Source organism: Podarcis bocagei (genome assembly GCF_964188305.1).
Source record: "Podarcis bocagei genome assembly, chromosome: 6".
Classification (NCBI taxonomy): domain Eukaryota; kingdom Metazoa; phylum Chordata; class Lepidosauria; order Squamata; family Lacertidae; genus Podarcis; species Podarcis bocagei.
In genome coordinates, this window is record NC_138130.1 from 80,829,053 (window position 1) to 80,844,562 (window position 15,510).

At 44.1% G+C, this 15,510-nt stretch overlaps 1 protein-coding gene across 3 annotated transcripts in view; it reads right to left on the reverse strand.

Annotated features, from left to right (window-relative positions):
• LOC308589068 (cilia- and flagella-associated protein 337-like) overlaps positions 1-15,510 on the reverse strand; it is a 33,079-nt gene that overhangs the window by 15,574 nt on the left and 1,995 nt on the right. For 2 of the 3 annotated variants that reach the window (XR_014009071.1, XM_081197898.1), the window contains exons 2-14: positions 13,330-13,612; positions 12,591-12,644; positions 11,270-11,353; positions 10,882-10,947; positions 9,513-9,743; positions 8,857-8,936; positions 8,361-8,453; positions 7,122-7,167; positions 6,601-6,647; positions 5,223-5,340; positions 5,037-5,106; positions 3,590-3,833; positions 47-149 (exon numbers count right to left, since the gene is read on the reverse strand). Coding sequence is in view for 2 of the 3 variants with exons in the window: in XM_081197898.1 (XP_081054024.1) it covers positions 47-149; positions 3,590-3,833; positions 5,037-5,106; positions 5,223-5,340; positions 6,601-6,647; positions 7,122-7,167; positions 8,361-8,453; positions 8,857-8,936; positions 9,513-9,743; positions 10,882-10,947; positions 11,270-11,353; positions 12,591-12,644; positions 13,330-13,612 (1,519 nt within the window). In the remaining variant the exon portion in view is untranslated. The remainder of the gene's footprint in view (positions 1-46; positions 150-3,589; positions 3,834-5,036; positions 5,107-5,222; positions 5,341-6,600; positions 6,648-7,121; positions 7,168-8,360; positions 8,454-8,856; positions 8,937-9,512; positions 9,744-10,881; positions 10,948-11,269; positions 11,354-12,590; positions 12,645-13,329; positions 13,613-15,510) is intronic. The other variant, XM_081197899.1, reaches the window with a different exon arrangement.

The following is a 15,510-nucleotide window of genomic DNA, read 5'->3' on the forward strand; positions in this document are numbered from 1 at the left end:
AGACGTGACAAGTGTAACTCAGCGCATGCAAAAAACAGAGACAGACCTTCACTGTGTTGTCTGTTGACATGGAGAATATTTTATCCTCTTCAGATATGTGGACATAGAAGACAGGGGCCATGTGGCCTCTGAGCATGCCTGTTGGCCTTCTGCAATTGAACCAGAACATTAAAGACTGAGCGGCTTCAAACATATAATGAAACAAAAGAGATGGATTAACATTGGCACCACTGTAACTGAAACACATACGAATGAGGGAGAATTGTTGTACCAAGTGAGAAAGATGGATGAGCTAGCGCAGTGTGGCCACATCCACACCATACTTTTTTAAAAATAAATAAATAAATAAATATTTTTATTAAAGTTTTCTTGGTTTACACAGGTATGCACAATGTCTCTTTTTTCAAGTTATGTTTTCCATAGGTCAGTTTCATTTGTTGAGACATTAGGGTTACATTAGAAGAAGAAAAGAGTTTGGATTTGATATCCCACTTTATCACTACCTGAAGGAGTCTCAAAGCGGCTAACATTCTCCTTTCCCTTCCTCCCCCACAACAAACACTCTGTGAGGTGAGTGGGGCTGAGAGACTTCAAAGAAGTGTGACTGGCCCAAGGTCACCCAGCAGCTGCATGTGGAGGAGCGGAGACGCGAACCCGGTTCTCCAGATTACGAGTCCACCGCTCTTAACCACCACACTACACTGGCTCTCTCTTAGGAATAAAAGGGAGGGGGGAGGTGGAGAACATCATACATTTTAAGTGTTCTTAAACCACTTCAACAGTCCCACCACCACCAAAAAAATAAAGAATAATGGGAACTGTAGTTTGTGAAGAGTGCTGAGAGCGGGTAGAACACTCACCAACTACAATTCTCAGGATTCTTTTTCAGGAAGCCCTGACTGTTGAGGTGGTATAAGAGAGCTTTTCATGTATCGTGCGGGCATGACCTGTGATTATTTTGTTCTTGACTCTACCTGCCTCAGATTTTCATGCAATGTTAAGACACCAGTTGGATTCAATCACCATAACGGCCAATAACTCTCTGGCAGACAGGCCTGAATGTTGATACAAAGGTTCTGCCAGCATTAAACATTGAAAGCAGTATCATACCGCTTTAAAAAGTCATGGCTCCTCCTAACTCATCCTGTATAATAATAATAATAATAATAATAATAATAATAATTATTATTATTATTATTATTATTATTATTATTATTATTATTATTATTATTATTATTATTATTATTATTTGTACCCCACCCATCTGGCTGGGTTTCCCCAGCCACTCTGGGCGGCTTCCATAGAAACCAAAAACACACTAAAACATCAAACATTAAAAACTTCCCTGAACAAGGCTGCCTTAAGATGTCTTCTGAATGTCAGGTAGTTATTTATCGCTTTGACATCTGATGGGAGGGCGTTCCACAAGGCGGGCGCCACTACCGAGAAGGCCCTCTGCCTGGTTCCCTGTAGCTTTGCTTCTCGCAATGAGGGAACCGCCAGAAGGCCCTCGGCGCTGGACCTCAGCCTCTGGGCAGAACGATGGGGGTGGAGATGCTCCTTCAGGTATACTGGGCCGAGGCCGTTTAGGGCTTTAAAGGTCAACACCAGCACTTTGAATTGTGCTCGGAAACATACTGAGAGCCAATGTAGGTCTTTCAAGACAGGTGTTATGTGGTCTCGGCGGCCGCCCCCAGTCACCAGTCTAGCTGCCGCATTCTGGATTAGTTGTAGTTTCCGAGTCACCTTCAAAGGTAGCCCCATGTAGAGCTCATTGCAGTAGTCCAAGCGAGAGATAACTAGAGCATGCACCACTCTGGCGAGACAGTCCGCAGGCAGATAGGGTCTCAGCCTGCATACCAGGTGGAGTTGGTAGACAGCTGCCCTGGATACAGAATTGACCTGCGCCTCCATGGACAGCTGTGAGTCCAAAATGACTCCCAGGCTGCGCACCTGGTCCTTCAGGGGCACAGTTACCCCATTCAGGACCAGGGAGTCCTCCACACCAGCCCGCCCCCTGTCCCCCAAAAACAGTACTTCTGTCTTGTCAGGATTCAACTTCAATCCATTAGCCGCCATCCATCCTTCAACCGCCTCCAGGCACTCACACAGGACCTTCACCGCCTTCACTGGTTCTGCTTTGAAAGAGAGGTAGAGCTGGGTATCATCTGCATATTGATGGACACCCAGTCCAAACCCCCTGATGATCTCTCCCAGCAGCTTCATATAGATGTTAAAAAGCATGGGGGAGAGGAAGGAACCCTGAGGCACCCCACAAGTGAGGGCCCAAGGGTCTGAACACTCATCCCCCACCACCACTTTCTGAACACAGCCAAGGAGGAAGGAGCGAAACCATTGTATAACAGTGCCCCCAGCTCCCAGCCCCTCTAGACGGTCCAGAAGGATGTTATGGTCGATTATATCAAAGGCCGCTGAGAGATCCAGCAGAACTAGGAAACAACTCCCACCTTTGTCCCTAGCTCGCCGGAGATCATCAACCAGCACGACCAAGGCAGTTTCAGTCCCATGATGAGGCCTGAATCCTGATTGGAAGGGATCCAAATGGTCCGCATCCTCCAGGCGTGCCTGGAGTTGTTCAGCAACCACGCGCTCAATCACCTTGCCCAAGAATGGAAGATTTGAGACTGGGCGATAGTTAGCCATACTGGCCGGGTCTAAAGATGTTTTTTTAAGAAGCAGTTTAATGACCGCCTCTTTCAGCAGATCTGGGAATGTTCCCTCACAGAGGGAAGCATTCACCACCCCGCAGAGCCCATCGCCCAGCCCTTCCCGGCTTGCTTTTATTAGCCAGGATGGGCAAGGATCAAGGAGACAGGTGGTTGGTTTCACGCGTCCAAGCAGCCTGTCCACATCCTCGGGGGTAACAGATTGAAATTGATTCCATACAACTTGACCAGACAGAGCTCTAGCACTCTCCCGCCCCAGCCCTGCTCCCACGGTGGTGTCTAGCTCCTTCCGAATATGAGTGATTTTATCTGCAAAAAACTTTGCAAAATCGTTGCAGGAGATCTTGGGGTCTTTGCAAGGCCCCGGTGGTAAAGGTGGTTCCGTTAAATTGCGAACCACCTAAAAGAGTCTCCTGCTACTATTTTCTGCAGATGCAATAGAGGCGGTGAAGAAAGTCTTCTTCGCCGTCGCTATCGCCACTTGGTACGCTCGACGTTGAGCTCTAACCTGTGTCCGGTCAGATTCGGAGTGAGTTTTCTGCCACCGATGCTCTAGCTGTCTCAGCGATTGTTTCATCGTCCTCAGCTCCGAAGAAAACCACGGGGCTGTCCGGGCTCCATGCAATCGTATAGTATAGTTTGTTAAGGGGTGCTGAGTGTTGCTAGGAGACCCCCTCACAGAGTTACAGTTCGCAGAGTGGTTTGACAATCCATCCCTCGTCCCAGGAAACTCCAGGATTCATTAAGAGTTTATTGATCTAGCTGTGGTTCATCTATGCAGTATTTCAGAAGACAAATCACAGCAATCTATTTGTTCTAAATGATAATAGTTTATAACTAATGGCACAAAGAGTTTAACCAAACCTCATAAGAACAGCTGCAGCAATGCAATAAAATCTTACCCAGGCATATAGGGATTCCACATCCGAATGATTCGATCCATCCCACCAGTTACAAGAAGGTTATTCTTTTTACTAAGTGCAAATGTTTTCACTCCTTTGTGAACTCGAAAAACAATCTGATCCCCCTCAGCTCTATGGGAGGGAGATCCTAGGACCGACTGTGCTTTCCTTGCCTTGGAATCTTTCCTGTGTTCTTTTATTTCCCTCATCTGTTGCTCAACATTGGTTGCTCCCACAACGCAACCTGTAGAAGGGCAAATGTTTCTGAATCAACCATCAGGCCTCAAGTAGACGACTAATAATACACAATAATACACGACTAATAATACACAATAAACACTCTCACATTTTGGGATTGGAAAATGCAGACCATTTTAATATTTAAGAAAACAGGAGGGAGAATTCTTGCAGTGCTTGAAGTTTTCCAGGTAAAAGGAAAGAACATGTAAATATGATCTTCAGTGGTCACCACTGAACTCTACAGACAGGTCTGACAGATAAGACCATTTAGGCATCAAGAAACTGCTCTCAGGGAAAGATGATTTCATACACTGGTCAAATAGGCAGATAGTTATAGGACATGGGGTGTGTGGGGTCTGGTTGAAAAGCACTGGAGAGAAGAGAAATTGCCTTCATAACGTAGCTGACAGTAGAAGACACAAAAGGCCTCAACATCCAATCATGTAATCTGCACATCTGCCTACCTCCATTTTCTCACTTCCCAATACATCACAGCTACCTATTTATCTACTTGCACTTTGAGGTGCTTTTGAACTGCTAGGTTGGCAGGAGCAGGGACTGAGCAACAGGAGCTCACCCCGTAGCAGGGATTCAAACCGCTAACCTTCTGATCGGCAAGTCCTAGGCTCTATGGTTTAACCCACAGCGCCACCCGCGAATCTACCACAAGTAGAACCTGCCATTAGAAGTACATAAGCAGAGCCCTGTTGGATCTGTCTGCTCCAGCCAGTTAGGTAATTTTGGGCCCTCAAAATGTGTATTACTTCTAAATTGGCAAGATGTCTGGATTTTTGTGATTTTCCCAAAAGAAGCTCAAACCTTTCCCTGTTGGTATATGCCACACGACTTTTAATTCTTTTTGATGAATTTATTGTTGTTTGCTTTATTTATATACTAGTGTGTTTGATATTATTGTGATTGAAATGCTCGTTGCTTTTCTAACACTACTGTGATTATTGTGAGCTGCTTTTGAGCTCAACAATTGAAAGGCAGAGTACAACTATTAAATCAGATCAAAAATCAAACCTCTGGAGGCCAGGGGTTCCTCACCCTGCTCTAAACTTTTCATCCTGACTGATCACATGGATGGCACTTGTAACGTGACTACAACACTGTAACATGGGAAGGAAAAGAAATTGTATATAAGCCAAGCAAACGGAAACATGTAAGAACAATTTCCTGGATTCAAAAGCAGAAATATAATTACCTATTACTATGGCTGTAGGCTCATGGCTTGAAGCAGAAATGACTGCTTTAATAGAATCATAGTATTTCAGCTAAAAAGACAGAAAACAATAATACATTATCAAAATCCTACAAAATATTGGTTAAATCATGTTGTGTTGTTAAGATTGTTTTATAATTGTATTTGGCCCAAATTTACAATTTTTACCTGAGTAACCCAGTCTCCATGAACTTTCCAACGGATGTAAGTGACATTAGGAGAAAGAGCTGCATTCTCAAGGCTAATATTTGGAAGGTTTTCCGATTTGGGCAGCTTTTTCCACGTTCTGAAACATGTTCAGAGAACATAATAACATTAAAGAAAAATAATTAAGCTTGTCCATGCTATCGGATTCCTAATTTGGCCATTTATCGCCATAGGAAGCACCTGACCTTTGTTTTGTGATTTGCAAAATGTTGTGAGTTCGTTAGTGGAAGCTCTCAGAGCCCCAGCGCATTCTGTTGTTTCAGAGTTCACCTCGTAGGTCCCTAACCTTTCTCATTTGTGGGCTCTAAAGCCAATTGAATCACCTTCATAATTGACTGAAGAGGACACTGCACAACTGGCTAGAGAGAGCCCTGAGTTCTTGCATGACCTTCCAATTAAGTACTGAAACACAGAGTCAAGTTATTTCCCTTTGTTAAGAAGAGTAGATGCTCCTATTCCCCTTCTGTTCAGCTGGAAAATGTCCTCCTAGATGCCACCCTAACCTTTTGTTAGTTTTTTATTTCTATCTGCAGCAGAGCAGAGACAGGGAAGCAGTGAAATAATGCTCTTCTGCACTAGAGTTCAGTTGCCACATGGTCATGTGTATTGCAGAAGAGCTTAGGCCCTGTACAGCAAACCACCAACTTATACGGGGGTTACGTTCCAGGGATCATGCCTAAAGCCAAAATCGCATATACAATGGTACTTGGTTTACAACTGTTCCGGAGGTCCGTTTGTAAACCAAAACAGGTTGTAACCCAAGGCACGCTTTCGCCAATGGGGCCTCCAAAAAAAATTTGTTCGTAATCCCCCCAAAAATGGGTTGTAATCCAAAAAAAGGTTGCAGACTGGGACACGCACTTCCGGGTTTGATGTGTTTGTAATCCAAAACGTATGCAAACCAAGACATATGCAAACCAAGGTACCACTGTAATCAAAACCCATTGGGTTCAATGGCATGTGGGATTGACAAAGTCATTTCCCCGAGAACCCTGTCCCCTTTCCACCCCCTTTTCATTCATTCATCCATTCATTTTTTGCCAAATGAGCTGAATGAGCACAAGTTGAATGTGTACTGCTTACTGTACCCAGAAAAGTTGGTTTCCAGAATCCAAACTTACTAGCTGCATCAGCCGTGTTAAACAGCCCCCACTGTAGAAACACAGCAATAGTAGCTCTAAACCTCCCAAGATAACGGGGCCTCTTCTAGGAATTATTTTCTGTTTCCAGGTTTGTGGCTACTGTCGCTCAGGGAAGTTGGCAACTGGAAGCACACCTTTTGTGGAATGATTAACGAAATGTCTACTTTAATTCTCAACAGACACTTTCAAACACTTGCCTTAGGACCTCTCCCACAGAGCAGATGAGCAAGATATTGACACAGCCCTGCAATCACAAAGAAACATGCTGAAAACAAACTGCAGGAAGGTCACAATCGGGAGGCTTTCAGGCTTTTGAATACAAAACCCCTGAGATTAATAGGATGAGTACAATTCTCTTGCAGCAGCTGTTCTTATTGATAGGGAATCTGTACTGATTGCCTGCTTTTCATGTAGTTATGGACGCAGGCATGGTTGCAAGGGAGATTTCCCATTAGAAAATTATGTACGAGAGGTATGTATGAGAGGGATCTCCCTTAGTCCAACCTTGCTTGTCTGAAAGTCCTCTGCTTTGCCATACATACTGCATCTAGCCAATACTGTACAACCTCTGGCATTCTCTTGCTATCTGTTGTACTTTCCCTACATATCTACTCCATAATCCAGGGAATTAAACAGCAGCTGTGGCAAGCTGGGTTTCCCACCCACTGAGTTTTAAGGCCTACAGTTTCCCTAGCAAGTGTTTTACCCCAATACACACCTGGTCATCTCCATAAAGAATCATGCATTCATCATGATCTGTGTAGCTGAATTGGAGGGGGGAAACAAAGAGGAAGAAAAATTAAGTATTGCTTAAAATCAGTGTTCTGAGCCAAAATAATATTTTGGATTGCCCAATAACTTCCAAGACAAACCTGAAGACATATCTAAAGGAGATTATGTTAACACCCAAGGTTTTAGCACAAACTATTGATTTTGCCAATGGGACACAGGTGGCGCTGTGGTCTAAATTACTGAGCCTCTTGGGCTTGCCGATCAGAAGGTCGGTGGTTCGAATCCCCGCGATGGGATGAGCTCCTGTTGCTCAGTCCCAGCTCCTGCCAACCTACCAGTTCGAAAGCACACCAGTGCAAGTAGATAAATAGGTAATGCTCTGGCAGGAAGGTAAACGCCGTTTCCGTGTGCTGCTCTGGTTTCGGTGTTCCGTTGTGCCAGAAGCAGCTTAGTCATGCTGGCCACATGACCCGGAAAAACTGTCTGTGGACAAACGCCGGCTCCCTCGGCCTGTAAAGCGAGACGAGTGCTGCAACCCCAGAGTCGTCTGTGACTGGACTTAACTTTCAGGGGTCCTTTACCTTTATTAGTATTATTATTATTGATTTTGCCAGCTTGTCTTCATGCAGTGCACAGTTAACCAATTGTTATAAAAATTCTAAGGTCTCAAACATGAAATAAATCTTCAGTAGTTCATAAGTATATAAAACCATGACACTCTCCCTTCCTGTGGTGTCATGCTTTATAGAATCAGCACTCTGGGCATTCATCATGAGAAATCAAAGTGGCATTTAATGTCATGGGGAAATTAAAATGACAACTTAACACAGGCTGGCATTCAGCCCAAGGAGACTCAGAACAGGTCCTGGGGCCTTTGTAGCTACTAGAGGCAGTGGCGGAGCTTCATGCTCCAGCACTGGGGGGTGGAGAGCAGGCGGGGGCAGGGCTGGCACACGTCCTGGGGGCGGGGCACCCAGCGCAGGGGGGGAGCCGCGATGGGGATCGCACTGCTGGGGGCGGTGCGCTCCCCCCGCACTCCTCTTCCTCCGCCAGTGACTAGAGGGTGTTGGGTCCTGATTCTGGGCCTGCTTGGGAGTTCCAGGTAAACCAACCTGAGCTTGAAGAAGAGGATATAAGTGTAATAATAGATATAGCCACACATATAGAAGTATGCCATAATTATTAGCAGATAATTGACATAAGACCTGAATTTTGAGTGCCTTACCAGTAATCCACATTCAAAGGTATAGCTTCTAAACCACTAATTTGAAGGTAGGGTTCAAAGTTGGAGCTTTCATAGAGCTGAAGTTCGCGATCCCTGTCACAAAGTTGAAATATTATATATTTTACCATCATGGGTTGTATGAACTGGTTTCCCATAATAAGGAGGCAATTAGCATTTGAAGGAGGGGTTTTCATTCCGAAAACAGTGTTGGGAAAAGGGTTCAAAACCTTCCCCCAAGTTGTGACCCTAACTGAGGAACCCTTGCAGCTTCAATTTGTTAACATTCAAAGAGACAAGAGATTCTGTTTCTGATCTCCATCATCCCATCAAGTTAGCCCCGAAGCCAATGCCCTGTCTGCTGTGCCAACCCTGTAATGCTGGCCAAGATCCCAAACTGCTTTGTTTATGCAGCTTTCTCCAGTCAACCCCAAAGCTTTGGACGAAAGAAATATTGGTAACAGGCTTTTGTTTGGGCTTTTGCGCATAGGGCACTTACCCAGTTCCCAATATCAACTTATTATATGGTGTCATGACAGTGAAATCCATCAACCACTTAGATTTTCTGTAGGCTTTCTCCTTAAAAAAGAGAAAAGGCAAGAAGTTAAGTATTGCCTGCCAACTCCAAGGTATGGTCTGAAGGCACACGAGGCCACCATCTTGCTGAAGCAATGTAGATCTGGGTTTGGATGGGGGACTGCATTGGAGCCACACACAAGTATGCTGCCTTGGGTTCCATGATGAAAAACAGGCAGGATTTAAACATAAGGGGTGGGGAAATAAGCAATCATTCCTGAATCATGAATACTTTGGCTCTCATCTTTTCAAAGGAAAATTAAACTAAAAGTAGCTGAGGTACAGACAGTCCTGGGTAGAAGACAGGAGGACACAAACCTTTTATGTTAAGGAAGTTCAGGTGAATGAGGATGAACTTTTAAAATGTAATCTTGCCAGAACTTAGGGCATATAAACTGAAATAAATAAGCAGGCCTTGTGCCAGTCACTGCCTCTCAGCATAACCCACCTCACAGGGCTTTTGTGAGGAATAAATGAGGAGAGGGAGAACCATGTTTGCCATTTTGAGCTCCTTGAAGAATGAATAAATAAGTAAAACCGGCCATCCCAGAACCTATGACATGAGAAAATGTGACATACAAACACCATCTTGCTTCGTATCAGCTTGAGCTGTGGTGACCAGAAGGAAATATGTCCGTCTTCTCGAGCTGTTATCAATGTGCTATCCAACAGCGAGCAAATTTTCAGCACAGGCTCTCCATGTGGGATCTCCTTTATGGTGGCAGGTAGTGCAAAAGAGACCGCTTTCAACCGGGCAGATGACTCATGTTGTTCAGCATATTCCAGCTGCATGTATGTGCAGAAGTCATGCTGGGGCGGAAAAAAGTGACAGTCATTGTATCAGCGCTCAAGAGGCCAGATCCCATGCGTATGTACTTGAAAGTGAGTCCTGCTGTGTTCAATGGGGCTTACTCCTAAGAAACTATGCATAGGAACAATGCCATCATAAACACATCACTGCCAAAATGGAGCCAACTAATGTTGGTATTTGGGAAAGATGGAGGGCACAAGGAGAAGGGGACGACAGAGGACAAGATGGTTGGACAGTGTTCTTAAAGCTACAAACATGAGTCTGACCAAACTGCGGGAGGCAGTGGAAGACAGGAGTGCCTGGCGTGCTCTGGTCCATGGGGTCACAAAGAGTCAGACACGACTAAACAACAACAAATGTTGGTAATGTATGCATTGTGAGGCACCAACTATAGGAGAAAGCAAGACCCTTGTTGTATCACTAAGAAGTTCAGTGTCCACACTTTAAGGATGAAACTTCACATTGATAATGCAATCTTATACATGTGTATGGTTGGAGGAGAAATTTAGTTTCGTTTGTGTTCTGAGAATCAGCCCCTCCACCTTAACACCTCGTGGGGCAAGGGAAATCATAGCATACTTTAGCCTTTCTCAGCCTTGGGGTCCTAATTGTTGCTGGACTACAACTCTCATCCCTAGCTAGCAGGACCAGTGGTTGGGGATGATGGGCATTGTAGTTCAGCAACATCTGGGGATGCAAGGTTGAGAAAGGCTGGACTTATTTAGTGCCCTGTTTTATAGAGAAAGACATTAACATCTTTGTTTCAGAGGCATATTCCGTGACTTGGTATCATCTTTTCACTCATTCCAAATAAAAAAATTCCTTCCAGTAGCACCTTAAAGACCAACTAAGTTAGTTCTTGGTATGAGCTTTCGTGTGCATGCACACTTCTTCAGATAAGAATATATCTGAAGAAGTGTGCATGCACACGAAAGCTCATACCAAGAACTAACGTAGTTGGTCTTTAAGGTGCTACTGGAAGGAATTTTTTTATTTTGACTATGGCAGACCAACACGGCTACCTATCTGTAACTCACTCATTCCAATAAGTGTTGTACTCCTCATTCATAGTCACATCCTATTTTAAGCAATTATTTACTTAATTATCACTTACTGGGGTTTCCAATAGACACTTACCCAACGAATTCTGCCAGTTGCAGAACAGTCAATTTTCATGAAAAGCTTTTCTATTTGTTCATCACTCTGTAAGAGCAAAGGATGTACACAACAACCTTTAACACACAAATGGTCAAGGTTACATGAGGTAGTTCCTAGCTTCAATCCAGCAAACATGAACTGCCCCAAATGGTGGCACCCACAAAGATTAAGGGCATGGAAGCCAGAGGCTAACAGTAGAATCCTATGCATATCTACACTGATGCAAGCAACACTGACTTACTCCAGTGTGTAGAGCACTGGAGCCTAAATACAGGACAGAAAGTGCTCCCCCTCCCCCTCTCCCCATTCCATCTCATCTATGGTATTAAGCCATTGCGGTATGATTTTCAAACTGTGCTTTGCTTACTGCATTTTGTGACCCCATGCATTTCTTCAACGTGCGCTTGAAGTTTTCCACATCCAAATACTTATGTCCATTAATTTCTAAGTCCTGGAAGCAGATAAAGCAACAGGAAATATAGTGTGCTATTATGAAGCAGCAGACTTGCCAAGAGAGCCTCACTCTGGTCCTATTTCTTTCTCCCTGGACAGATCAAACCTGAATGCAAACATAAAGCACAAAGATATTTTATATCTCATGTCTTTGCCCAAAATTGGATAGACACTCCCAGTGTATTGGGGTTCCTGGGGACCCTGTCCCTGAGCAGCTTTCGATGTCACAAGGCAGACCTGATTCACTTCTAGGTTTGCCTATTTTTGATCCTGCTCTGTGGTTGTCGCTTTAACAGCAGTTTGCTGTTCAATAATTAGCAAGTAATAACATTTAGTGCCAGGTCATCATAATACAATTTGCCTGCTGATCACTGCTTCTTTTATTAAAGGCACATAAGCAAGCCAAACAAAAACTCATTATGCTTCTCACTCATTCAGAAGTGGCTATTAACAGACTTTGCTGAAAGCCTCTCTCTACTCCATGTCAAGGACACTTGTCAGTACTTTGCTCATAGGGAACCCTTAGAAGTCCATGAAACCAGAACTCCCAAGAGATGTTTGATGCATCTAACCCTAAGGAAGTGATTGGACCTTAAGATGCATTGGACCTTAAGACCTGACTTAAGACCCTACTTGAGAGGTTCCAGGAGGCATCTGGCTAGCCTCTGTGACAACAGGATGCTGGACTAGATGAGCCTTTGACCGGGTCCAGGAGACTCTTATGTTCCACAGCACCTGGCTGACTACAGTGCATGGGGAAGAGAGGAGAGGACAAGGATATGGATGCAGGTGAGGGCTGCACACAGGGCCCACAAAGCCCAGCTTGAGATATCTTTGCAAGCTAACATATCAGAACCATAGCTGTCAACTTTTCCCTTTTCTTGTGAGGAATCCTATTCGGAATAAGGGAATTTCCCTTAAAAAGGGGGAAATGTTGACAGCTATGAACAGAACTGATATTTATCTTGCATTGCATTACATCAGTAATTATTACATTGCTCCCTTGCAGACACAAATCTCTTAACAAAATTCATGAACACACTTTCTCAATACTTTCTTACTCCAAACTTTCTGAGGCATAAATGCAAGTTAAATAGGTGTCCTTCTGTAATTGGTATGAGAGAACAGTATGTTTCCAGTCAATATGTTAACAGCGAAACAATATACAGAGTGAAATGATATACATTATCAGTGAAATAATATACACTGATATGATTTCATTGGGATGGTCATACCTGAAAGGCCACATGTAGCTTTTGAAGCTGTTCCAGAGTTACTTGCTGCTCAATCTTGCCAAGACAAAAATAAAAATAAAAATGGAATAATTAAATGATGATGCACATGGGCCCCTTTTAGGACTTGGGAGGTGCTCATGGATTTAATGTTACTTGAGGACACCTTTCAGTTCATTGCAACCTATGTTCCCGCAGCCTTGCTCCTCCCCCCCCCTCCTAGTAAATCACTGTGACTCACCTGTCAGGAAGCTAATGTAGCAGCTCCACCCAACCAGTGAACCACTTTGGCACACAGCCCAGTCCTCCAAAACCTCACTACCACTAGATGACGCCTTACATCATCCGCTACCTGAGGCAGCTGCCTCATTCTGCCTAATGATAGGACCAGACCCGGAGCATATGCTATCAGGATGCTGTGGGGGAAAAGGCTTCCCCATGCCAAGCGATTCCTACCTTGTCCGTAATGTTTGCAAGTAGTTGGAACCATGGTGTATGAACCTCTGTCTCTTTGTTTCATGTTCCAGGTGGTTGTTGGGTGTGTGTCTGCAAAGTGGCTTTCAGTGGAGATTGCAGTGTGTGCTGTGCGGTTCTAACTGACTCTATAGAGGGAACTGCTCTCTGACATCATGGGAAGCCAGCGAGCCCATTGTCATCCAACAAATTCAGAATCTCCTCGTCCTCTCATAGCATTTGCCATTTTGAAAAGCCCTTCGGAGCCCAGCAAGAGAATTCACTATACCTTTCCTTTCCATTGGCTTCTGGATGAGTCAACGCGATGGTGAACGCTTTCGCTCTCCAGTATATTTTCCATGAGTCCAATGGAGTGACTCCTCTGCTGCCCTTTCAGCAGCTCCCTCAGCAGCCATTCTGGAAGCTGCTCTATCTCCTCCTCCCGAGCTTCTGAAAAACTGCTAAGGGAAACTGGAGACGCAGCTGGCAACCTGCGCCCTCCTAATGAAGTCTGCGCACGTCGAAACAGAAGGTCTGTTGTATCTGTCGTCTCTCTCAACTCATTTAGAATGCTGTCAGAGCACAAACACCAGAAGGCAGGCATGGGCATTGCTATTATTATTATTAATGAACTAACTATCTCTTAATAATAAATTACCTATCATAAATTATTAGTTGCTGGCGGTAGCAGTAGTAACAGTAGAAACAACAGTAGATTGTTTCCAGACTGACGTAACAGCTTCCTTTACAAGTTACAGCTTATGCACACGCACAATTCCTTTAAATTAAGGTTACCAGATTTGTTTCAGTGAATCCGGGGACACTTTTCAAGTTCAATGGATTTTGTATGGGGACTGAAGTGTAAATCCAGGGACTTTCCCCCGGGAAACATGGACATCTGGTAACCTTACTTTAAATCACATTTTTCACCTCAAAGAATTCTGGACACTGTAGTTTTTTAAAGCATTGTTGGGAATTGTAACTCTGTGAGGGGTAAACTACAGCGCCCAGAAGTATTTGAGGGTGGAAATGTGCTTGAACGGTATACAGTGGTACCTCAGGTTAACTACTTAATTTGCTCCGGAGGTCCGTTCTTAACCTGAAACTGTTCTTAACCTGAAGCACCGCTTTAGCTAATGGGGCCTCCTGCTGCTGCTGCGCTGCCGGAGCACGATTTCTGTTCTCATCCTGAAGCAAAGTTCTTAACCCGAGGTACTATTTCTGGGATAGCGGAGTCTGTAACCTGAAGCGTATGTAACCTGTAGTGTATGTAACCCGAGGTACCACTGTAGTGCGAACACAGGGACACAACTCTATCCATCTATAACCCTCACATTTTTCAGTTATCATGTGATTAAATGGGGAGGGGGGGAAGGGAAGGCATAACAAGGTGAAGTGAATCGCTCAGATTCTCAAAGCACCTGCACAATGGCACCGCAGAAAAGAGAAGACACATTAACATGTCTCAAATCTGGACATTTCCTATATTAAACCATACCTAGAGTGACTGGTTGGGCATAAACAATAGGATTGTAGGGGCAAGGTGGGTGAGTCATACAAATATTTCTGCTTATTGTCAGCCTCCGTAACATGTGCTGGAGAAGATTAAATGTAAATGGACAAGTCAACAACAAGCTGGTCTTGGCTGGTGTCCAATGGGGTCGGAAGTCTTAATGTCAGCTAAGCAGCATCATTTAATACAACCCTAATTTCCTGGGTTGGGTACCATAAGAGGCGGCCAACTTGGAAACTAGTGTATAGTGTTGTACGGCTGCCTGCCTTATGTGCGCCTCTCCCAGAGACGAAAACAATAAATGCTAATCTATTTAAATTCACAAGGAGGCAGCATTGGACAAAGGCTAGGCGATAAATTGGGAGTGCTTCTAGAATGTGTAGTTTTAGTGCTACCTAGTCATTGATTTTCCACTATAAGCTACAAAAATAATTACAAGCGACTCTCCATCGTTCTGTGAGCATAGCGCTATTTGTGTGCGAATATCCTGCTGTTATAACTATACTAGTGGGCGTAGCATAGTTGTGTGGCTACAGGAGTAAATGTGTGCCTAACCATGTCATTTTAGCAGTGTGCTTAAAAAAATGCTAGGGACACTTATCCATTTGAAAACATTTGCAAAATTAAATAAAATTAAGTAGGTGAAAAAGTGTTTTGTTGCCATTTGTACCCCCCCCCCCAAAAAAAATATGCTGCTAAAAGGATGCTGATGCGAAGGATAATAATGGGAGTGTGTCAAAGTGATTATGTGTTGCAATGGGGTGCAAATTACATGTCAAAACTATGCCTCTACAAAAACAAACAGAAAAGTAGTAGGCTACTGTTCTGTTCCTACCTCCCAGAAAAGAACTGAAAGCAGCAGAGACACAGAGAGATTCAAACCGCATCAAATGCCCATAGCGAAATTAACACACCTTCTAAAATCTGCATCTCAGCATCTGTCTTGGAAATGAATTG